The 23,643-nt window shown below is 39.7% G+C and overlaps 3 protein-coding genes across 4 annotated transcripts in view; 1 reads left to right on the forward strand and 2 right to left on the reverse strand.

Moving 5' to 3' along the window:
* Positions 1 to 1,345, reverse strand: part of abl1 (c-abl oncogene 1, non-receptor tyrosine kinase) — a 36,192-nt gene extending 34,847 nt beyond the window's left edge. For both annotated transcript variants that reach the window (XM_062434374.1, XM_062434373.1), the window contains exon 1: positions 982 to 1,345. In XM_062434374.1, the coding sequence (XP_062290358.1) occupies positions 982 to 1,108 (127 nt within the window). In that variant the 5' untranslated portion in view covers positions 1,109 to 1,345. The remainder of the gene's footprint in view (positions 1 to 981) is intronic.
* Positions 1,346 to 7,476: 6,131 nt separating this feature from the next.
* On the reverse strand, positions 7,477 to 13,567 carry exosc2 (exosome component 2). The gene is made up of 9 exons (XM_062434378.1): positions 13,438 to 13,567; positions 11,530 to 11,631; positions 11,385 to 11,430; positions 10,933 to 11,022; positions 10,742 to 10,807; positions 10,570 to 10,638; positions 9,761 to 9,937; positions 8,717 to 8,845; positions 7,477 to 7,666 (listed from the first exon to the last, which is right to left on the reverse strand). The coding sequence occupies exons 1-9, from the start codon at positions 13,554 to 13,556 to the stop codon at positions 7,586 to 7,588; spliced, it is 879 nt and encodes a 292-aa protein (XP_062290362.1). The 5' UTR covers positions 13,557 to 13,567; the 3' UTR covers positions 7,477 to 7,585.
* A 1,748-nt stretch (positions 13,568 to 15,315) lies between these two features.
* Positions 15,316 to 23,643, forward strand: part of ric1 (RIC1 homolog, RAB6A GEF complex partner 1) — a 40,687-nt gene continuing 32,359 nt past the window's right edge. The window contains exons 1-2 of the mRNA XM_062434372.1: positions 15,316 to 15,934; positions 22,768 to 22,875. Coding sequence (XP_062290356.1) covers positions 15,794 to 15,934; positions 22,768 to 22,875 — 249 coding nt within the window. The 5' untranslated portion in view covers positions 15,316 to 15,793. The remainder of the gene's footprint in view (positions 15,935 to 22,767; positions 22,876 to 23,643) is intronic.

A 23,643-nucleotide genomic window follows, 5' to 3' on the forward strand; every position in this document is an offset into this window, starting at 1 on the left:
TTATTATTATTTACAATATATTACATATGTAGTGAGCTGAGATAATGTTGCAGTTTATCACATATTTCATGCTTCATGCAGTGTGTCATTAGTTGTTGTGAAGCATTACAAGAAGAATCTCAGTTTGTTGGTCAAGTGACTGACAAAGGTACAGATGTATCGTAGCGCTTCTAGGGTTACCCTGTGCTGCTTGTATAATTTATGTGTGGTAGGTTTGATTATTAACTGTTAAAATTAATTATGCATGCTTTAAAGTGAAAACCACTTTCTCTTCCTCCAGGTTATGCAAACGTAAGTCCGTTAATCAGCTCTAAAAATTGCAATGGTCAGTCCAGCATGCTCATCTTACTCATCTATATGGTTTGCTTTTTTGAAAAGTAAAGTAATAGACAGACGAGGGCAACAGAAAGGTATTACAGTATTTTGATCCTAGGCCAACATGATGCTCAAAAATCAGCAACTCTAATTTTCACATAGTAAACTAATAATAATAATAATGCATTATATTTAAAAGGCGCCTTTCAAAGCACTGAAGGACACTTTACAAGGCTCATAAAACACAACAACAGTACATCAAACAATATAAATCAGGTAACATTTAGTGCAAAGATAAAGAAATAAATATGAATGTGACTATAAAGTGCATCAGTACAATAAATAAACAAGAACGTGATGCATAGTTAGTGTGAGACAGAGTATGCCGCTCTGAATAGGAGCATTTTCAGGCGGGATTTAAAGGTGGAAACAGAGTCAGAAGTGCAAATGTCTGGTGGGAGAGAGTTCCTGAGGCGGGGGGGCAGATCGGCTGAAAGCTCTTGACCCCATGATGGTAGTTAAGTTGGCAGATGGCGCAAAGGATCGGAGAGTTCGGGAGGGTGTGTAGATGTGAATCAGTTCCGAGAGATATGATAATACTACCAAGGAAGAGTAGTACAAGTAGTGAAAGGGACCTTACAAAGATCTTAGAAGATTTGCTCTTACCGTGCACAGCGAAAACGTTACAGGGATGGATCCCATGGCGTGACGACTCCCTCTTTCCTCCCTTGATGAAGGCCGGCAGACTGGGTCTCCTCTGGTCCCCTACAAACTTTCCCGGCTGCTGCCCCATAAGGGCAAGGTGCCAGGCCGCAGCCGGGACTCTCCAAGCTGGACTCAGTTGCTCACCGTCCAACAGTTGGCCGTCAGGCAGGGGGGGGACTGGGAGAAGACAGGAGCCCTTTTCCCTGGCTCAGTCTGTCCTCTCCTGGAGTATGGGTGATGCGGGTCAACTCTGCAGATCCGAATTACTCCAGTATGTCTCTTTTTATCATGCATTAATGGAACCGGAGTGCTTCAATGGTCAAAAAAGACACAGGAACCTAAGGGAGGGGGGGGGGGGAACAGTCAAGGGTCACTGATGATTTTCTTAAAAAGTAAAGTGTGATGCTTTCAAACTGCACCACTCAAATTCAGCTGTTCCTATTACCCAAAAAAAAATCATAAACCAATCAAACACATGCATCCTAGATTCAAAATAAACATTTCAATTAATTTAAGCAAATGTTTCTCTATGCTGTAATTAAAAAATGTGATTGGAAACTTCTTTATTTCAATTATGTTGCCAGTACATCTACTTTACCTGTGTTTTTTTTCTACATACATCCCTATTCCTCTCTGTCTATATGGAGCCATCTGAAGGATGCATTGGCTACTCAATTTACCTTTTTGTAACAACAATAAAGCATTTGAAAAGATAACTTCTATAAACCCCAGATTACATACACAACAATCAATAGTTGAAATCCAAAACCAATGATTACGGAATTGAGGCTGAGCCTTAAAGATACCCTCCAGACATTTTCAAGATCTATATAAAAAAACTCTACTTTGACTAATAGTGTGTGTGTCTGTGTGTTTATATAAATAAAACTGCTTTGCCTTCATAAACAAGAATCAGTAACAACCTCCAAGTGTTATATCAACAGGTGGTCAGAGCACAGTGGCATCCCTGCAAAGATAATTAGTATCTACTCCATCTCCCTCATTCAAAATTAATGCAAATATATATTTCATTTCAAATGTTTCAAACTGCTTGATGCAAGATGTGCACTACTACTCTTTCATCCATTTTCAGTGTACACGCACCAGGGGCTACAAAATTCGACATCATACTTGGGTCAATGACGTATAAGGATTTACAACAACTCAATTTTAGAATAATAAAAACAAGCATATCTAATGCAGTAGTTCAAACATTCAGAATGTTGTTTACCTGAAAATTCATATTATAAATGTGAAAGTGATTTTAGTGGGTTTTTCAAGATTAATTGGCAATGGCCTTAAAAAAAGTCATGTGGTGCGACCATGATTCATCTTGAAATATCTTATATAAATAAAAGATCATCATTTACAAAAAAAAAAAATGCAAATACTTTGTTTCCAAACACTTTATATTACTGAAAACTTGTAAAAAAAGATGTGAAGCGTGTTAAGTAAATTAATTTATTTCAAGATGAATCATGGTCGCACCACATGACTTTTTTTAAGGCCAGTGCCAATTAATCTTTAAAAACCCACTAAAATCACTTAATTTCACATTTATAATATGAATTTTCAGGTACACAACATTCTGAATGTTTTTATTATTCTACAATTGAGTTGTTGCAAATCCTTATACGTCATTGACCCACTTGTGTAAGTTGAATATTGGACCACAATTAGCCCCCAATTAGCACTGTTTGTGATCTCACAATGGTTATAGACCCCCCCCTTTAAAATCTGATTTTTTTTCCCCAGAGAAACTTTCCATTTTCAGCAGATGAATGTGAAAACAGCTTTCTCTTGTCAAACTCTGCACATAAACCATCCAGCAAAGTGAAGCTCAAACATCCAATCGCAGGACCACAAAAAAATCAAAACACATTTTTTGAGTGGAAGGGGACTTTAACTCTTATCTTTAACCCTATCGCTGCTGGCATAGTGTTTTTTTTTTTTTACTACTCAGCCATCAGTAGCACCCAATCAAGTAAAAATGGCAAACTTCTACAACAATTAGAAACTTAGAAACGTGAAGACAGGTATGATATTTTGTTTAACTTACATGTCCACAGAAACGTTCATGTTGTTGGTTATGAGGCGACCTAAGGCTAATGTTGGAGGTAGCCATGGAGGCTAACTGACTAGCTGGTGGTATGTAGCGCTCGAGCGTTAAATGCGCGAGCAGTCAACAGTTGGTTCTTCCTGGGTCTAGTAAACAAGTGCAATAATGTCTCACAAAAACATCTCCGGCCACCGTACTCCAATGCTTTTTACGGTGTGTTTTTCTTTCCCAAAAGGCAAAAGGTATGGAGTTTGTTTCAAACTTCCGTGTCCACTCTTCCGTCTTCTTGCGGAGTTTCTTCCCCTGTGGTACCCGGGACTAAAGGCACTTCAATCAGGGAGGCGAAGAGAAATCGAGGAAACTCAAGTCAGCCTGACACCGACGCCTCTTTTTTCTTTGAGCCCTTTCCTCTGTTCACAGCCGCCGAGCTCTTCGTTGCCGACCGCTCGGTTCACGCGCTTATTCATCGCTCTCACGTGAAAATCTGAGCAATAAACTTTGGCCGAGTAGTAGTTGTGTCGCTGGGGCCGCCATACTTCCATACGCAAGGTGGTTTACAGAAATATGAGGGTGGGGCGACGCGTGACGTCATGTGCGTGCGTGGGCTAGTACATGCGAGCAGAGGAAGAGCAGCAGCAGGCCAGAACAACTCAAAGAATTAACTGACTCCCCAGAAAGGAAAAATATGTTTCTATTCACATTCCCAAAAAAATAATAATAACAAAAAGATACGTGCCTTATTCCAAAGAAATATCATAATAATATTGACTGGAAGAAAGTTTGGATGCTCCCCCACAAATGTTTAAATTGTAAACAAGGTTAGGGAGGTGTCTTTTAAAATTAATCCACAAATACTACCCTGTCAACCATTATATGCAGAAATTTTAAAAAGACATTAACACACACTGTTCTTTTTGCAATTTACACCCCGAAACCTTTTTATTACAAATAAATTATGGGCAGACCTCAGCAGATTTATTATTGATCATCTCTTCAATGATTTCTTTCTACTGTTGTGGAAAATTTTGTGTTTGGCTTCCATAATTATCCTAAGCAGGAAGAAAAATGTTATTTCTTAATACATTTGATTTTATTTCTGGCAAAGTTTTATATCCATAAGAGTAAATTTAATAAGAAAGAACCTTGTTTTGTTGTTTTTCAGAAAGAAATTGAGCATTATTTTAAGTTACTTGATAATTTGACTAATCAAAAGGCTATTAAAACGCTAAATATCTGTACCTATTTACAATAAAAAAAAAACAACAACAAAAAACCTCAAGAATTAACTTCAAGCAAAACCTACAACTACCTGCTTTTTTCTTCTATTTTTTGTTACTTGATGGATTTTCTCTGAATACTTTTGTGCAGTTTGTAAAAGTACACTTGGAAAACGTATAGTCCGGATCATCTATTGCAGTCACTATACACATCATTATGGTCCAGGTCCAGGCAGGCATTTAAAGTGCATGTCAATAACTATATACCAACAATTGTAATCAAATAGATAGTGAGTATGCTGTATGAATGTATTCCACACCCTTTACTCCACTGGTTCTCAAAGTGGGGAGACTATGGAGACTTAAAAGGGTCCCAGGGGGTCCCCAGAAAAAGGGGGAATAATTTATTTTCACTAATTCCACCCATAAGTAAAACATGACAGAAGGTTTAACTGTTTTTACATTTTTTTGTAATTTCTCCAGATTCCCCATGGCTACCACAGCTTGCATAACCCTCCTGTCGTCCTCCCGGGTCAAACTGACCCCGTCTGTTTTGACTGTTCCTTCTTTCTTTCCTTCCTCCCTTCCTCTTTTCCTTCCTTCCTTCCTTCCTTCCTTCCTTCCTTCCTTCCTTCCGTCTGTTCTTCCCCCCCCCCACCTTCTTTCCTTCCCTCCTTCCTTCCTTCCTCATTTCCTTCCTTCTTCCTCCCTTCCTTTCCTTCCTTATTCCTTCCTCCCTTCCTTCCGTCCTTTCCTTCCTTATTCATTCCTCCCTCCTTTCCTTCCTTCTTCCTTCCTCTCTTCCTTCCTTATTCCTTCCTCCCTCCTTTCCTTCCTTCTTCCTTCCTCTCTTCCTTCCTTATTCCTTCCTCCCTCCTTTCCTTCCTTCTTCCTTCCTCTCTTCCTTCCTTATTCCTTCCTCCCTCCTTTCCTTCCTTCTTCCTTCCTCCCTCCTTTCCTTCCTTCTTCCTTCCTCTCTTCCTTCCTTATTCCTTCCTCCCTCCTTTCCTTCCATCTTCCTTTCCTTCCTTCTTCCTCCCTTCCTCCCTTGACTGGAGGACAACAGGAGGGTTAATTGACTGGTTGCCATGGGAATACATTTTATTTTTTGCTGGGTTGGTTCTGATCTTAGAGTATCTATACCTCCGATCATAAAGGAATGGCTGGAACTCCATTGAAAGTAGATAGTAGACATTGTCAGCCTGGTCAGGTACAGGTGGTGCAGGTCAGCCTACTGCCCCCCCCCCATGATTTTCCGCACAGGTCGTCACAATTTTTCTTAATTTCTCGTGTGTGCTTAATTTCAGAATACCAGCATCATACAGTACTGTGCAAAAAGTTTTAGGTACTAAAACTAAAGTGAAGCTGCTTTAAAAAATAATAATGCCATGTATAGTGTTTTACTTATCAAAGTGTGTAACTTCAAAGTTCAGTTAACAGAAGAAAACCTAAATTAAATCAATATTAGTTGTGACCACGCTTCGTCTTTAAATCAGCACTAGTTTATGTCGGTACACCTGCACTTTTTTACAGACAGATACAAGAGAATAAAAGTTACAGTGCAGTGCAAGAGATGAATCAAAAGCCTCACATTTGATTTAATAATAATACACAGCAGCAAACAGAAAAGTCTCCAGCCTTGATTTAAAAGAACTGAGACTGCTCCAAACATCTTGGAGAATTTGCCGATTCCAGACTGACTCAATGATGTAGAGATCAGGGCTCTGAGGCCATATGATCTGCTGCAGGACTCCTTGTTCTTGTGCTCCCTGATAGCTAAGACTCTAAACATCTTAAGTGCCTAAAACTTTTGCACAGTATTGCATCTAACATTGTAACTTACAAGGTGATATAGTGTTTAACCCTTGTGTCGTCCTCCCAGGTCGTATTGACCCCACCCCCTTTGACTGTTCCTTCTTTCCTCTTTCTTTAATTTTTCCTTCCTTCTTCCCATCCTCCCCTTTCTTTGCTCCGTCCTCCATCCTTCCTTCCTCCTTTCCTTCCTCCCTCCCTCCTTATTCCTTTCCTTCCTTCCTCCCTCCTTCCTTCTTTCCTGCCTGCCTTCCTCCCTCCTTTCCTTCCTTCCTTCTCTCCTTCCTTCCTTCCTCATTTCCTCCTTCCTTCTGTCCTTCCTTGACCTGAGGACAACAGGAGGGTTAAAGGTACAAAAGCTAAAGATTTGTATCTGTGCTCTGAAAATCTCACATGCAAGTGTTATAGACAAATAGACACAGGGTTTTTTACAGTGTCATTACATACTAAATATGTATTGTTCTGATTTAATTATCGCTCTATTTGGCCTTGCCATTTTCAGTAGCTTAAGTTTTATTACAAAAAATAAACATTTAAAGGAATATTTGTGATGGGAGAAGCTTGCATAAAATACATGACCATGTGAAGACTGAATGTTGTATCTGGTTCTCAATGATTCAGCAAGAACAACCACACTGTGAAGTATTGAAAATGATAGAAAATGTATTGTTTACAACAGTGTTTTTGTACAATATCACACATTATCAATAGCGTTCCACTGTAACTCTGAAAATGTAAAAAACAGTTCAAACCAAAGAACAGCTGCACAAGTGATTTGTGAATGTTGCAGTATTTTGGAGGTTATAGTTTCTTTCCATTTGCAGTCAAACAACAATAAGCCATTTTGTTTTATGGGTTAATGACGTATAAGGATTTACAACAACTCAATTTTTACAACAAGTGATTTTAGTGGGTTTTCAAGATTAATTGGCACTAGCCTTAAAAAAAAGTCATGTGGTGCGACCATGATTCATCTTGAAATATCTTATATAAATAAAAGATCATCATTTACAAAAATTTAAAAAAAATGCAAATACTTTGTTTCCAAACACTTTATATTACTGAAAACTTGTAAAAAAAAAAAAAAGATGTGAAGTGTGTTAAGTAAATTAATTTATTTCAAGATGAATAATGGTCGCACCACATGACTTTTTTTTAAGGCCAGTGCCAATTAATCTTGAAAACCCACTAAAATCACTTTCACATGTATAATATGAATTTTCAGGTACACAACATTCTGAATGTTTGAACTACTGCATTAGATATGCTTGTTTTTATTATTCTAAAATTGAGTTGTTGTAAATCCTTATACGTCATTGACCCTTATACATACAGTACATTTGAACTGTATAATGGGGAGGGGTTTTTGTTGTTGTTTTAAACCAGTCCAGTCCTCAGGTAGGTAGGTGGTCAGTCCTTGACATAGCTGCTGGTGTGATCTTGGATTTCTGAGGCCACTGTTTTGGATTCATGCTCTTTAACCCTCTTGTTCCAACAGCTTCTGTTGTGTCAGCATTACAATCTCCTCCATCACTTCTGGTTTCAAAACGTCCTTGACCTGCAGACGCAGCACAAAGGGGACAATTATAAATCAGTTGCACTGAAAGAAATCAGTGTTTTGAATACCACAAAAATGTCACGTATGTGGTGGACAAAATTTATATACAAAAGGCCTTATATAATTAAAATAATGGACATTTATTCTCACATTTGTGATTTCAGCAATTCCTTGAGTGATTTTACTATTAATAGTAAATAATTTTGGGTTCTAGTCACTGAAACAAACAATAGCAGACAGCTCAGTAAACCATCAAACAGCTGTGTTGGGCTACGTTAGCAAGTATTGCAAAAAGGAAACTTTGCAAACTAATGCCAAGTTAACAGCTGATAAAAATGTAAAGTATTAGAATACAGTAAAAAAAAGTATTGCCCATGTCATGACTGCCACACCAGGATTTAAGTGGATTAAGTGTAATATGTGCAATAGACTGTGACTGTGACTGTGTGTGTGTGTGTGTGTGTGTGTGTGTGTGTGTGTGTGTGTGTGTGTGTGTGTGTGTGTGTGTGTGTGTGTGTGTGTGTAAATAGCTTTTGAAGTAGTTCATTGTTCTTATGTATAATAGTTAAATTTATTTAGACTTCTTTATTTTTATTCTGACTTTATTTTGCACTATTTTTATTTTTTATTTTGACTATTTTGCACCACGGTAGGAGACCCCGTACCAATTTCGTTGTGACACTTGTTGTACAATGACAATAAAGGATATTCTATTCTATTTGTTGATATACGAGATGTAAGCTGTCATGCCGATATTATATAAACTCAACATTTATGAGAAGTATTTGTCAGTAAGTCATCAGTGTCTGTTCCCTACTGTTAGAACAGCAACGTCAAAGTTGAGAACGGCAAAAGATTTGTTTTCCATAGCTGTTGCCCAGCAGCTGTGGGTTTCCCTAATGGCCACCAGATGGCGCAATACCTCACAGAAAAGTCCACTTTTTTGTATTGCAATATTTTGGGTGTAATTCAAAGACAGTCACATAATGTTGCAAACTGATGTAACTGTCATTACAGTGCATCAAATTCATCAAATTGCTTGCTTCCTACCTGGTGCTGAAGTGAAGATTCATAGCAATAAAGAACACTGGTGTCAAACAAGAGGACCTTGTGCGCAGCCAAAGCCAGCAGGCAGTTTCTCAACCGTGAAATAACCTCTCGATCTGACAGGCTCACAGGCTGAAGACAGAGATAAGACACACAAATACAAAACATGATTGAAATTAATATTAAATGAAAAGTGTCTCCAGATAACTAAACTTATTGTAACATTGTTCTGTAAATGTATTCAAACAAGACATGGGCTGTGTTCGAAACCGCACTTTCCTACTACTCGTACTAACTCTGACGTCATTTGAAGTACGTAGTGTGTTTCAACTGCGTAGTATGTGATTTAGAGTATGAGAGAAGTTCCCGGATGGTTTACTAGATTCAGCAGAAATGCAGAGTATGCATCAAGAGCGGACTACTCACACTCACATTACCCAAGATGCAACAGAACTTCTGATAAAAACCCCAAAATACAAACGTCACAGATCACCACCTCGGTGGGTTCACGTTAGCTACAGCGAGGGTATGTTCGCTTCCTGTTTTCAATATAAAAGCACCAATTCTATCGTTATGGTTTTCTTAATAATAAAAGGTAACGGGTGTTTTATTTTGTGAAAATGACCGGAAGTGCGTTACTCGCTACGGCTAACTCCGAATTCGCAGGAACAAAACTTTAAACAGGTGTTATTTGGACAGATTAGCGTCACATTGTGGATCTAAAGGGCTACTTTACTTTCTCGCCTAATAAGGTTAGAAATGTGGATAAAGTGGTATATTTACAGAGTTAGAGCTAAAATAAAATCTGCTTCAGCCTGCTGATTTCAGCTCAGGTAGGGATGAAATGCATTGTGGGTTATCGTGTAGTTTACTACAGTGGAAACGGTCTGCTTACTATCTGGTCGTGTAGTATGTAGTATGCGGTTTCGAACACAGCCATGGTGTATTTCCCCAACAGTTTAAATGCAAGTGGCCCATGATAGATGAGATGAGAGACAGACTTGGAAAAGCTATGAAATACTACTCTTCATTCATCCCCATTCCCACCTCATGGCTGGTGTAGAAGCCCCCAGCCTCCTCCTCTTGCTGTCCTGGTGTGGGATACAGCCACACAAAGCCATTATTGCCGAGGATGATGGATGCACCACATGGCAGGTTGTGGAAATGTGATTTCTGCCTTTTGATGAGAGAAGGAGAGAGCTGTACCAGCACTCCTTGGCCCAGCTGATGTTCAGAGAAAGTAGAAAAAATGGATGAGTTCAAATTAAGGCTCTCAAACAAACTTATAACTATGTTTTGGCTACATTACTCTACTTCTTGTTATGACCACATTACTGCTGCTTTTAGGTTTATTGATTGTTTTTACATTAAGAGTATAGAACTGTCTTTTATGCAACTATTTGTTAGACAGTATATGTGGTTGTATTTTTGCTGGGTTTTTAAAAAAATGTGTAGTTGTCTTACTATGTTGTCTCCCTGTACTGGAAAGCATTGAGTACCCCTTGTTTGTGCTATACATAAACATAAAAAGGAGCAAAGTCACTGCTCTATCCTGTCAGTGATATACTGTATAGGAAGGATTAAATAGACACTTTTAAGGTGTGCTTTAAATGAATAGCGCTTTCATTATTTCCACCCCCCAATACTGAGTGTAAGCATTGAGTGAATCATTTCCTTTGTATAGTAATGTGATTTCTGTGGTAAGATCCCCAAATTTTTTATGCCTGTATTAGCACTGCCCACTTAGAAGTATATCCTGGCCCTTTGTTTACTTCCTGACCACAAACAGTGAGTCATAGTCTAGAGCAAACTAAACCAAATTGTGCTATCTCATTGTGTACATGTGCATTACTTACTTTTCCATACTTTAAACTGCGGGTATGAAGTGATAAGGCTCCATCTGAGAAGACAGACTGCACTTCAGCCTAAAAGCAACACAGACATTATGAGCGATAAGAAGATGAAGATGGAGTAACCCGTTAAAAAATAATTATAAACTGTGCATAGTGGAGTAGTAGAGAGGCATACACTGATGAGATCGCCCTCCTGAAGGTATTCTCTCATGGTCAGCTCATCTTCTGCTGATCTTCTCCTCTAAAAAAAAAAAAAAAAAGAAATGTTTCAAGAATAAAGTTTAACAAGCTTCCCCCCACCCGAAACCATTTTCCTCATTCTTCAGTGTAACATCTCCCAGTTAATCCAATTTCCAAGCATCTCACCAGCTCTCCTCCAGGCAGATTGACAGAAGACAGCAAGAGGACAGAGTCCAGTCGGGAGTTCGTCTCCACCTTCCACCGTTTCTGTTGTACCTATACGAGACATAATGAAAAAATCTTACTGACTAGAATGATAACAGCTTGTTGTAAGCATATAGCACCTTTCTAGTCTTTAGGACCACTCAAAGCGCTTTACACTACAACTCATTCACCCCATTCACACACATTCATACACCGTTGGCACAGCAACAGGAGCAATTTGGGGTTAAGTGTCTTGCCCAAGGACACATCGACATGTAGACTGGAGGAGCCGGGAATCGAACCGCCAATCTTCCAATTGGAGGACGACCCACTCTACCTCCTGAGCCACAGCCGCCCATTGTTGTAAGCATATAGAAAACATTTTAAAATGTTGGACATCACACAGGAAAAGAGACACGGAGACAGGAACCTACCTCAGTTATTCTGCCAACCACCACATCACCAACCTCACCATTGAACCTGCAATTCAATAACACACAACCAAATTACAATTGCATCATTTCTGCAGAAGCGGCACTAGATTATCCAACTAAAAAGGCAGTGCATGTGTTTCCTTACCTGGTCTTAAGTGGTCTGACACAGATTAGTTTGTCTACTCTCTGGACCTCTCCAGCGACTGAAGCAGTTAGTTTCTCCTCATCAACATAGGTACCATGACCCCTGGGGACAAAAGGTATAAAGCACTGTGAATGAGGCTTTGTTATGCTGAAGAGAAAGGCCGGGTAATTATGCCCTCCAGCTAGTTCTCACAAACAACACAGGTGTTAATTTTAACAAATTGATGATGATTTCGTTCCCCCTTAAAGTCCGCATCACTTATTGCATACATATTAATTGTATTTGATTTTTAAATAGGTGGGTTAGATAAAAACAAGGAGGATTTACCTTGCATACTTTTCAATGGCAGACCAGACAAGCTGAGTATATGATCTAAATCTTACATCAACTGATCACAAGCTGAACCAATATTATCCTCTCAGTGAATTAAGATAAACCTTTCAGAGGAAGCTGGTGCAAAGTTCTGCTACTGGTCTACAAATCACTGAATGGTTTAGGTCCAGAATACATGAATGACATGTTGGTAGAATATAAACCCAGTAGAGCTCTGAGATCTACTGACTCAGGTCAGATAGTGGAGCCCAGAGTTCAGACTAAACATGGTGAAGCAGCTTTTACACAACTGGAACAAACTACCAGCAGAACTGAAATCAGGTTAACCCTCCTGTTGTGGGTTGGAAGGGAGGAAGGAGGAAGGATGGAAGGGAGGAAGGAAGAAAGGAAAGAAGGAAGGGAGGAAGGAAAGGAAGGATGGAGGAAAGAAGGAAAGAGGGAGGGAGGGAGAAAGGAAAAGAGGAAGGGAGGGAGAAAGGAAAAGAGGAAGGGAGGAAGGAAGGAAGGAAGGAAGGAAGGAAGGAAGGAAGGAAGGAGGGAGGGAGGGAGGGAGAAAGGAAAAGAGGAAGGTAGGAAGGAAGGAGGAGGAGGGAAGGACAGAAGGAAGGAAGAAAGGAAATAAGGAAGGGAAGAAGGAAAGAAGGAAAGAAGGGAGGGAGGAAGGAAAGGAAGGATGGAGGGAGGGAGAAAGGAAAAGAGGAAGGGAGGAAGGAAGGAAGGATGGAGGAAAGAAGGAAGGAGGGAGGGACGGAGAAAGGAAAAGAGGAAGGGAGGAAGGAAGGAAGGAGTAGGAGGGAAGGACAAAAGGAAGGAAGGAAGAAAGGGAGGTAAGAATGAGGAAGGAAAGAAAGAGAGAAGGAGGGAGGAAGGACAGACTGAAGGATGGAAGGAAGGAAGGAAGGAACAGTCAAAACATACGGGGTCAGTTTGACCCGGGAGGACGACAGGAAGGTTAAAAACACTTCTCTTCTCCTGTGCTTATGATTGAACTCTTTATTTCAAAGCACTTTACATTTTAATTTTTCATTTGCACTCTATGTCCTTTTAATGATTTTAAAGCAAATCATTATTTTATGCTGCAACCTTATATTTAATGCTCTATTATAGTATTTTATTTCTCTCTCTTTCTATGTTTCTGTACTTTGTTTTTATTATTAGTGTGTGTGTGTGTGTGTGTGTGTGTGTGTGTGTGTGTGTGTGTGTGTGTGTGTGTGTGTGTGTGTGTGTGTGTGTGTGTGTGTGTGTGTGTGTTACTTCTCAAATTCTATGGTTTTATTTCAATTTTTTCTGTTAAATGTTTGTTTTATATAAAGCACATTGAGTTGCCACTGTGTATGAAATGCGCTTTATAATAAAACTGCCTTGCCTTGTCTTAGTGGTAGGTTTGGTTTTTTTAAAGATTTTTAATGAGCTCAACCTACTTTTTAACCAGCTTTAAAAAATGCAATTAGTAGTAGTAGTAGTACCAAAAAAATAAGCCAGCTGCTTTCATTTGATTTCCCTGCATGACAAACATCATGAGGCCACCCGGAGCAGCAGCCGGTCACACCACCGGGTCCACCGGCCGGGACCTACCTCATGAATCCGGTGTCTGAAGTGATCACATCGCCGGGGACCACCAGATCTCTTCGGTCAGTAGAAACTATTAGTGATACTGGTTTTCGGATAACAGGTAATCTCATGTCAGCCGCCATGCTTGCTGCTGCTACTGCTGTATTCGCCTCTTCCTCTTCTTCTTCTTCGTCTTCTTTTTCTGGCGATCAGAAAACAACTTTAGAAGTTTTACCGCCACCTGCTGGAGAATGGGTCGAATTGTTGTTGTTTTTTTCTACCTAGTACCTTTTTGTTTTTAAATTCTGAGATCAACAACATGTAAGAAATAGGAAATAAAATCGGGTATATATTTTATTTAAATAAACTACTTTTTATTTTTTTTTATTTTTTTCTAACAATGTTCAACTTAAAGGTACATTTCCACCATCTGCTGCCCAGGAGTGTAGTCCGTAGATTCTAGTACATTTTTTAAAATTAAAGATTGCTACCAGACATGTTTTAAGTTACAAAAAAATACTCTGCTTTGAATTATAATTTGTATTTAATGTAGTTTTCCCATAAAACAAAGTTCAGTCCCTTAGTTAAAACCCTTTTAAATAACAGCTAATCCTTCTCCCTCATTGAGTAATCCAGAATCGTTATGCAAATATATATTGTTGGATGCAAAATGCCTCTTACATCAATAAAAAGAGTCCACTCTCAGTGTATGTGCACTGGGGGCTTTAAGTTTCCACATCATATTTATGTAAGTTGCATATTGGACCATGAGTGGGTCCAAACTAGATGTGATGCTCATAGATGATGGTAGTTAAATTGGCAGATGGGGGCAAAGAGCTGGTTGGCAGAGGAGGATCGGAGAGTTCGGGACGGTGTGTCGATGTGAATCAGTTTCGAGAGATATGATGGTGCCAGGTTGTGAAGGATCTTATAAGTGAGGAGTAGAATCTTAAAGTCAAAAAAAGAACATGTTGAACACATGTAGACAGGTACTCACAAAGTATAAACTTGCTCTATGTGGAACAAGTATGAGTTCACATTAATCATTTGTTTGTGCATCAGGGTTATAGTTTTGAAGTTTTCATTAGTTTTTATTTTTTTTTAAATTTCTGTTTAGTTTTAGTTTAACAACTGAAGTAGTTTTGTTTTTATTTCTATTTTGAGGAATTGACGAGTTTTTATTTAGTTTTAGTCTTAGTTTTAGTTTTTCAGGTATTTTTCAGGAAGAAAGTCTTGATTTGTAGAAGCAGAAAAAAGGATGAAAGAATGAATGCATGACACCAAATATGGTTTACCAAGTCATTGTTTATTAAAGGTACCACCAAAGCCATTTTATTATTTTATTCTTTAACCACACACACACACACATGCACACACACACACACAAGACATTCCACTCGCTGCCATCAGTATTGCACACAGCACAATTCCCCTTAATATTACACTCAAAAATAAAATATTGTTGCAGTTATTACAGGATCAGGTTTTTAGAGCATTTAGAGCAGTTACGGCTTTAGAATAAATACTGTTATTTTTAACCTGCTTGTCCATGTTTTAACTGTCCTGTAACGTTTGGCTGAAGGCAGCAGTTCAAACAGAGTGTGACCCGGATGGGATGGGTCTTTAAGGACTGTGTAGGCCTTTTTTTAGATAGATTGCAGCTTTATTCAAGTGACACTTTGTCTTGTTTGCATTTATGGAGTACTACTGTATGTTTTTCCAGCAGGATTTGTGCACACGCTCATTTTTTCTTTCCCCCACCAGCAGGTGTCAGCGTCGAGCCACGCGGCCTGCCACGCCACCACGTTCCAACATAACGAAGAGATGACGTCAGATGTCAACACGACGCAAACTCTTGCGTTGCGTCCAATCAGCTTTCAGTCGGACAGTCTCTGGTAAAGATGGCGTCGGTGGGGGACAGAGAAGTAAGAGCCGGACCCTTCACCGTTATTAAACACCGCTGGTTCGGACACCGTATGAACTAAAACGGCGACGGGAGCGAAAGTGTGTCGACTCATTTCATCAGCCGCAACACACAGTTTGGTGCGGTGTGTGTGTGGTTGCTTTTGTTTTCGGTTAGCCTGCCGTTGACTTGGACAGCTCATTAGCTTCAACTTGGAAAAGCCAACGTTAGCCCGGGCTAGCTGTGTAGCTCCATCGGCTGCTTGGATTTTTCTGTGCGGCATTCATGGATTAATAGCCCGACCCGTATGAACTCCAGGCGGCATATATCTATTTAAAAACTATTGTTTTCACTAAAGCAGCTGGCCATGAGCCACTTCTATTGAAAACAAACACTTCATAAAGGAATACGGTGCACAGAGACAGATCTGGCATTGCGACACTATCTGGAGTGTCGAGACGGAGCGACTTGGCCGTCATGTATTTTCTTACCGGCTGGCCCCGGAGGCTTCTTTGTCCGCTGAGGAGTGAAGAGGAGCCCTTCTACATCCAGCCCAGCTCGCAGAGGTTTTACTTCGCCGTGCTCTCGGAGACACAGCTCAGCATCTGGTTTAGTCGGGTAAGTCAACCCAGCTGCACGCGCATATTCTCAGCTGTCCCGACAATAACAACGTGTGCAGTGCCACTTTCACGTTTAGCTGAACATGTACACATTAAACGATATTAAACATGCCTCATCAGCCAAATACTCCATCACTTCACCCCCCAAACCCCACACACACACCTTGTTTAATTAAAGGGGCGTTAATTAACATATATAGCTATAAAAAAATGTCCGTACTCATGATGAACAACCTGAAGACATTCACCTTGGTGGTGTCAAGGGGTGCCGCCAATTATATATACAGGTGACATTACACATCACAGCTGTTTTAGTATATCCGCATACGTGTGCTTATCTCAAAGTCGGAGCTCAAATCATCTGTAACGTTACGTTGTATTTGAATATCGTCGATCATCCTCTTCCCTCCTCCTTTTAATCATAACAACGAGGTAGGTAGCGTTTCATCTTCTCAGTCAGCAGGAATGAGAGAGTCCACCTGATGAATGCTTTATGTCAGCTGTTTTTAAAAGGATATATTCAGTGTTTTTGATTAAATTAAATAAATAAATCTGTTGCTCCCCCTAACCCCCAAAGTTTAAGATATTATTATCAGCGTGGGATTTCCCATAGTGTTCAAAACAAATACATGTTGTGGTATTTTTTCTGTCAGGCAGTAGCTCGACGCGAATTCAAGAGCTTTTTTAGGCTTCCAGTGTTTGACAATCAATGTAAACAATCATGTCAGCACATTAATTGATCCCTTTATTTTCCATTTGCAGTACAATAAAATATCATTGTGAAGCAGAAACAATATTGCTTGTTCACAATATCTTGTGCTCTGAGGGGTTATATTTTCCTCTCAGTGGCCTCTGTGAAGTTGAAGGCCAGTGTCGACTTGTTTTTCTCTTTTTCTGTTTATTATGGCTTGTCTTTTCAACAAGATGGTGATTTTTATCTTGGCTTTTCACAGGTTTTCTCAAGCCAAAGCCTTAGTCATGAATTTAACTGATTCACGACTTATTCTTCCGATAGGAGCCTGTGCTGAAACTGAACCCTTTCAAGCACTGACACGTCCAAACACTCATTATTGGCTGGCTAAATTGATTACTTTATGGCTCCTGAACTTGCTGGTTGTATATCCAAAGGGGCTTCTGATGATAGATTTGAGGAAATGTTAAAAACCCCCATTCGCCCTGAGATCTGTGAGGTGACATTTAAGGTTTGACCTCAGGGATAAATGTACATAAATTAATAGCAAAACAGCACATCAGCAGTTTTGAGATGAATGCTTTTTGCTGGCAGTCACTTCTTCAAGAGAGATGCACGTTTTTTTTTTGGGGGGGGGGGTTTCCATAGAAAAGCATGGTCAATATCAGAAGGAGAAGTAAGAGGGGGCAGTTTCTTTGGGGAAACAAAATCATAGGCAAGTTGATGGAAACTTTTAAAAAAATAATCCCTACAGTGCTAAACAACCCACTACAGTAAAGGGTTTGTGAACTGATCTGGGTGCCAGACATTGGCAGCTACGACAGATGAGATCCTATTTTTATTATTGCCTATATGCATTTATCTTCTCACAAACTTAAACCTAGTTAAATAATCAACTTCAGCTTTCAAATCTGATGAAATACAGAATGGCTGATAAAATGTTTGTGCGTACAGCAACATCTGCTGAAGTAGAAAAAACTCCATTGATATTATAAATTCAGTGCTGGGAACTGACTGCACTTATATCCTCCGCACTCATTTGTTTAAATACATTAGATTTGCTGGATGGAAAGAGGCCATTTGATTTGATAACCTGCAGCTGAGCACATTGTTCATGGCAGTCTGTGCTCCACATAGCCTGTATGTCATTGAGTTGCAGCAACAATGGATCGGGGTCAATGTTTATATTTCCTGAGTACCTCACAGGGTGGGACCATGTCTTCCTTCCCCTCTTTCTCAAGAATTTTGCCTGTGAGTATCAGTAGGTGTTTTTTGGATTAAACAGTTTTGGGGACCCACTTCGAGGAACCACCCACTAGAGAGCTCCCCCAACAAGTAATATGTACCTTTAGGAGCCTTTTTCTGTTTGCCTTCATACCGCCAGTGGGAACGCTGAAGTGATGCAAGCTGGCGGTTGGTATAACTACGCCATTTTTACGCGACTTCAACAACGGCAACAAGATGGCAGACGCCCTGGTCGGAGCTGCGTATTTGTTTGTGTCTCTTGGGTTTCATGTTAATAACGCACCTGGAAAGGAGGCATGTTTTGTTCCATTGTTTAAAGCAAAAGTTTAACTTGAACAGCTGTTGTTTACAGCAAAATGGGGGTTGCCGGTGCTGCATCAGTGCTACATTGGCTCATGTGTTCAACCAATCAACTTACACTAACATCTGGACCAGCCACTGTACATTTACACCATTCAAAGTTCCTCTTATGCCCTAAAAAGTCCCTCAAAATGGCATTTAAAGAACTGCGATCGTTCCCACTTCTGCAGTGCAACAGTTCTTAAAACTATGAGAAAGACCCTCCGGCTCCTAATGAGGCATCAAGGGAAAGGATCCTCCCAGGAATGTTAACTGGAGCAACCTCTTCCTCTCGACATGCACCTTTCACATCTGTTCTATCCATCAAGTCATTTGAGTTCACTCTGTAGCAGAGCGGTTTGTTCACACATTTTTCTGAAGTAGTATTTTTCTAAAGACGTTCAAATACCGTAATTAAAGCAAACACATGCAGCAGATCAACCTTAGAATCAATATTAAATCAGATAAAGTGTGGATTATGGGATATTCCAATATTGTAAATCTGCTTTTTGCCTTTCTGGCTTCTTTGCCCCTGTTGATCTTAGCCATCGTTTTCCCACCAGGTCTTTCCTCTTTAATCCCATTAAGGATCCTGAACCTTGGCCAGTGCAGCCTGAGCCCGGCTAGTTCAGCGGAGGCACTATTACTAATCCGTGTTGCACAGTAGCTTATCCTTGTAGTCGTTGTGTTCTGTCACCCTGCCACAGCTGTATGGGAGGAGAGATACTGCTCAGGATGTCTCTAGGAAATAGAGGGATGGATTGTGTTAGTGTGGTGGTGCTACTTTTCCATAAAAGCGCCATAGTTAACTGTGTGTGTCTGCGAAAATCTGCACAGTTCTGTGTGTGTGTGTGTGTGTGTAAGCACATGTATGGTAGCACATAGTTGTGTGCTTGTGTAATCCTTTGTGCTCTGGGATTTCTTCAGTGAGTGGTGGATCATGGGAAATGGCAATGCAGAGGAGTTGCATGAGTTCAAGTCACTGCTACCCTACAAATCGTTTCAGTTTGAGCTCAGTTAAAACAATCTGTGTACCAGTTGTTTGTTTGGGATGTGGATGCAAATAAACAAGTAAGAAAATCTGCCTGTGTGTTTGCACGCAGTAAACCATCTGCCTGCAAGACTGTGGATGCACCGAGTTTACCAAACATGAGCAATATCTTAAAAAGAGCAAGTTAATGGATATATGATTTAACTGAATCTTGACATTAAAAAGTTTAGTTTTCCTTATTCTTTCTTTTGCTGTCCGTGTTAATCACTGATTTGTAGTTGTAGTTGTATTATAACAACAGCAGTTTCTAAAAGTTTATCAGATGTAAACAGTGAAGTTATCAACATTAATCAGCACTTTAACCTCATAGTCGTTACATTTCAAATACAGCATGTTGGATTACTGAGTCAAAACAAAACTGTCCGAATACTTACAGATTGCTCTAATTAAACCACTAGACCTGCTGTTTGCTAATGATAAGTAAGCATACAGATCCATAGCTCAGATCTATCTTTAGCCCCTCTTAAAAAAAACACTGTCCAGCTGCAACCAGTGATCACCAGAACTGTGTGGAGGTGGTCACAGGAAGCTCTCCGGGGTCGTGTTTAGGCGACAGATTGGGATGTTCTCTGTAATACACAGACTGTGTAACAGATTATATGAATCAGCATGATCCCCCTCCAAGTTCCCAAATGTAAACATAGACTACCTCTAGTGTGATCTCTGCTTTAATTTACTGAGCACCACCTGTGTTTCTTTCTAATGGTTTCTGATGTTATTTTGACTCCTAACAAGCAGCGATTATCCCTTTTCTGTTTCTCACTGAGCGAGCGCCACCACTGCAGGTATCATCGGCATCATTAAGTTTTAATTCCATGGAAAGGATGCTGTGGGGTAGAAATATTTAAGACCTGCTCTCTCATTACACTGACTGGGTACATAGTCTAATGTTGCATAGCTGGAATTACACAAGATATTTTCCTGCCTTGGTTACCCGACTAAAGCCGTTGTGTGCAGCATGGTCTTGTTAACCTGCAATGTCAAGGACTGTTGCTTCTGTCACCGAAACAGGAACAACACTACCACAACCTTTAAAACCAAAACAAAACGTGTTTTTTCTAATCTGGCAATGCTGAGAAATAAAACAAGTTCCTGTAGTTTTGTAGTATGACTCAGGATTAATTCATCTTCAGTAACAATGGGTCTTATCAAAAGCCCAGCCTCATACAATGATTCAATAATAAAATCTCTGCAAGGGGTTTTCACCGCTTGTTGAGTAACGCCAGTGACTCAACAGTGAAGCTTTGAGGTTTTTGAGTTTGACCTCATTACCGCTGCTCTTCTTCAGCTGTACAATATTGTCATTTTCAGCCACCAATATGTCCACAGTGAACGTTCAAATAAGCAAGAAAATCCACACTTCAAATTGATTATTATAATTTGATTACATTATATGTAAATGTATAAAAAATGTCCTTCCTCTAACACCCAATCTGTCAGACAGGAATATTTTTAACCATGATCCAAGTATCACTTACTATGTATTAATATTTATTTGATTGTAGCTAACTGTATTAGCCACATGCTTCTTGAAACAGAGATCCTTTCATATTTTGACTACTGCAGGTTAGTGCAGCACAAATGGCCTTCTGATAAAAAATAAAAAAAAGAAATTAAAAGGAGGGACAAAAAATGACAGTAGAGAGAAAGACAGAGGTAGAGCAGAGTGAGAGACAGGAAGGAGTTGAAGGAGAGATAACGGGCTACAAAAGAAACGAGAGAGGTACAGAAAGAGAACCTGAAGGAGAGAGATAAAGACAGAGAGACACATTATACCATTCTTGCAACAGCTTCAGGGTGCTCTCTCTCTCTCTCTCGCTCTCTCTCTCTCTCTCTCTCTCTCGTTCTCGCTCTCCTTAGTCCAATAACATACTCAGTAAAATAGTAATTGGCTGTTTTCTGTTGCCATTTAATTACACAAGTAGTGTATCATTTTGTTGTGACTGCCCCCCCAGGCCACTTTGCCATAAACCTCCTTCCACCCCATGTAAACTTCTCTAGATCTGCTCACTGATTTTACACATTTACACATCACAAGTCACTCAGTACTTCCTGTTTGCCAGCAGATGAACATGCATTTATTGTTTGTGGTGAACAGGAACAGACCTAAAGTAGCTTAAAGTGTCAGATCAGGACATAGAGATGAACTGGTGGTGGTGGTGGTTCTGTGATGCAGGCAGATATCAGCAGTAGTGATTCAGTGGAGGCAAAGTGAGGGCAACAGCCTTGGGCAACGTTTCTTTATCTCTCTCTGTGTTGCATGGTGCAAACAACATCCTCAACACTTGGTTGCAATGTTAAAGTCCAGACTACCTGTTTACTGCTTGTCATTCTCCCTTTTGTTTAATAGTAATGGTCACAGTTTTGCACAGCACTGTTTGTATTTTTTTTTTTTTTTTACAGAGCTGGCCTTTGTTGGTCTGAATACATTTTTCTAAATGAGCCTCACATGGTAACTTAAGCAGAAACCATCCCATTCTTTAGGGACAGAATTGCATCTCTATTTCTTCTTTGCCATAAAACCAACATGTGAGGCATTAAATCACCTTCCTGTAAACTAGCGGACAAATGTGCCAAATTGTTAACATGCTCTTTTATATTTTCTGAATAGATTTTTGTTTTGATGGTGGTGTGTTGTTGTTGTGTCCAGAGTTTGTGTAGTTACTTTTAGACTGCCCTGGTAGTCATTATTTGAACAATTAAAAGCACATTGCACTCATGCAGCTGGACTATTGAAGCTGTTGTTATATGTCACACTTGTCAGATCCCAAATCTGTTATTCATATCAAACATGGTATTTGTAGATGGAGTTGTGGTTTTCACACTGCAAGCATTTAGGCATTTTGTTAAAGGAAAATTTCACAGATTTAACCCATCAAAGTGTGTTTGCAGGGATACAGGAGTAATACCACATATGTGAAATAAGTAGTATAAAGCCTTTGGGACTCAAAGGGGAGCTGGATGAAATCCGATGAAGTTGAGAATACCAGTTGGGGCTTGAAGACAAGTTTAAAAATGAAAATATCTGGGTGTTGAATCAGTAAGAAGTGAGATCACTAGACCTCTGTAGCTCCCTCCTCGTCTCTGCTGGAGGCTACGTTAGCGGCTACAATCACAACACCTGAATCTTTGACCAAACTGTTGGTGGTCACATTGCATTGGAGGTAATGTAGGTGACATAAAAAGGCACCATGTGTAGTTTCACTGCATCGATTCAGATCCTTTTTTTTTAAGTGTTCACTGAAAGTCTAGCAATGGCTAACAAAGGTCTGCAATGCTAAATTAAATGGCGTTTTCACCATGATGTTAAGTGCTGTGCCGTTTTCATTTGGAGCTCAAGTGTAGTTTTTAATAAAACTGAAATGTTTACAGTTTTCATGTTTCCTCTCCATGTGGAATTATACAATAGGTTTCCAGTGTTGTCATATCTGGCAGCAAGATGTCTGTGATGCAGGATGTTTAAAGTGCTTATTTTCTTTCTCATATCCTTATTCCCCACCCACAGCCCAGTGTTTTGATAGTCAGCTATATCGAGTCTGCAAAGGCGGCCGCCCAGTTTGGCTTCTACCAGAAGGCAGAATGGAAACCAGACGACTCCATGATAGCTGTGGCGGTAAGTACATGCGCCTCAGTCTCATCATATATGCACTATGATTAATGTCCATCAGCACACATTTAGTATATTTTCTTATTAGTACAAAACACTTCAGTTTATTAATGACTTGTATACAAACTGCAAAATCATCTTTACTTTGTGGAATAGCTTATAATATTAGCACTGTATGTAATGCTGATAAAAGTATATCCTCAAATGTTAAAAATCGAATAGAAATTCAACATAATATATAATTGTAAAGCCATGAGAATACAACAAAAATTATGTTAATTCATGTATTTATAATAATTAAACGTCAGCTGGGCAGATTATATAATTCATGGATAAAATCTTTAATGTCCTAGACCCATACTTAAGATTTTTTTGTTCAGCTGAGGTGAATTTCCGCCTATGAGCAGCACCTCAAAAGTGCAGTGCACCGTTAAAACTGTGAAAAGTAATGAGCAGCACTGCTGGAAGCTGTCAGGGAGTTTATGACTGTGTCTATCAAAAGTGGAAATACCGTTTTTTTTTCATGATTCAAACGCTGTTGATTAAAAACAACATGACCAACCCACATTCACACAACCCTAAAAACCAGTCCACCACCTTTGGCACAATTTTTTAAAAAACGGTTGCATAACTAGCTGCCTCTGTTTGAGGTGTTGCACTTTCGTTGACACGTGAAACCAACCATCGCCAACCAACCATCGACTTCCTCTCTCTCTCTCTCTCTCTCTCTCTCTCTCTCTCTCTCTCTCTCTCTCTCTCTCTCTCTCTCTCTCT

This window comes from Scomber scombrus, chromosome 15 (genome assembly GCF_963691925.1).
Source record: "Scomber scombrus chromosome 15, fScoSco1.1, whole genome shotgun sequence".
Lineage (NCBI taxonomy): Eukaryota > Metazoa > Chordata > Actinopteri > Scombriformes > Scombridae > Scomber > Scomber scombrus.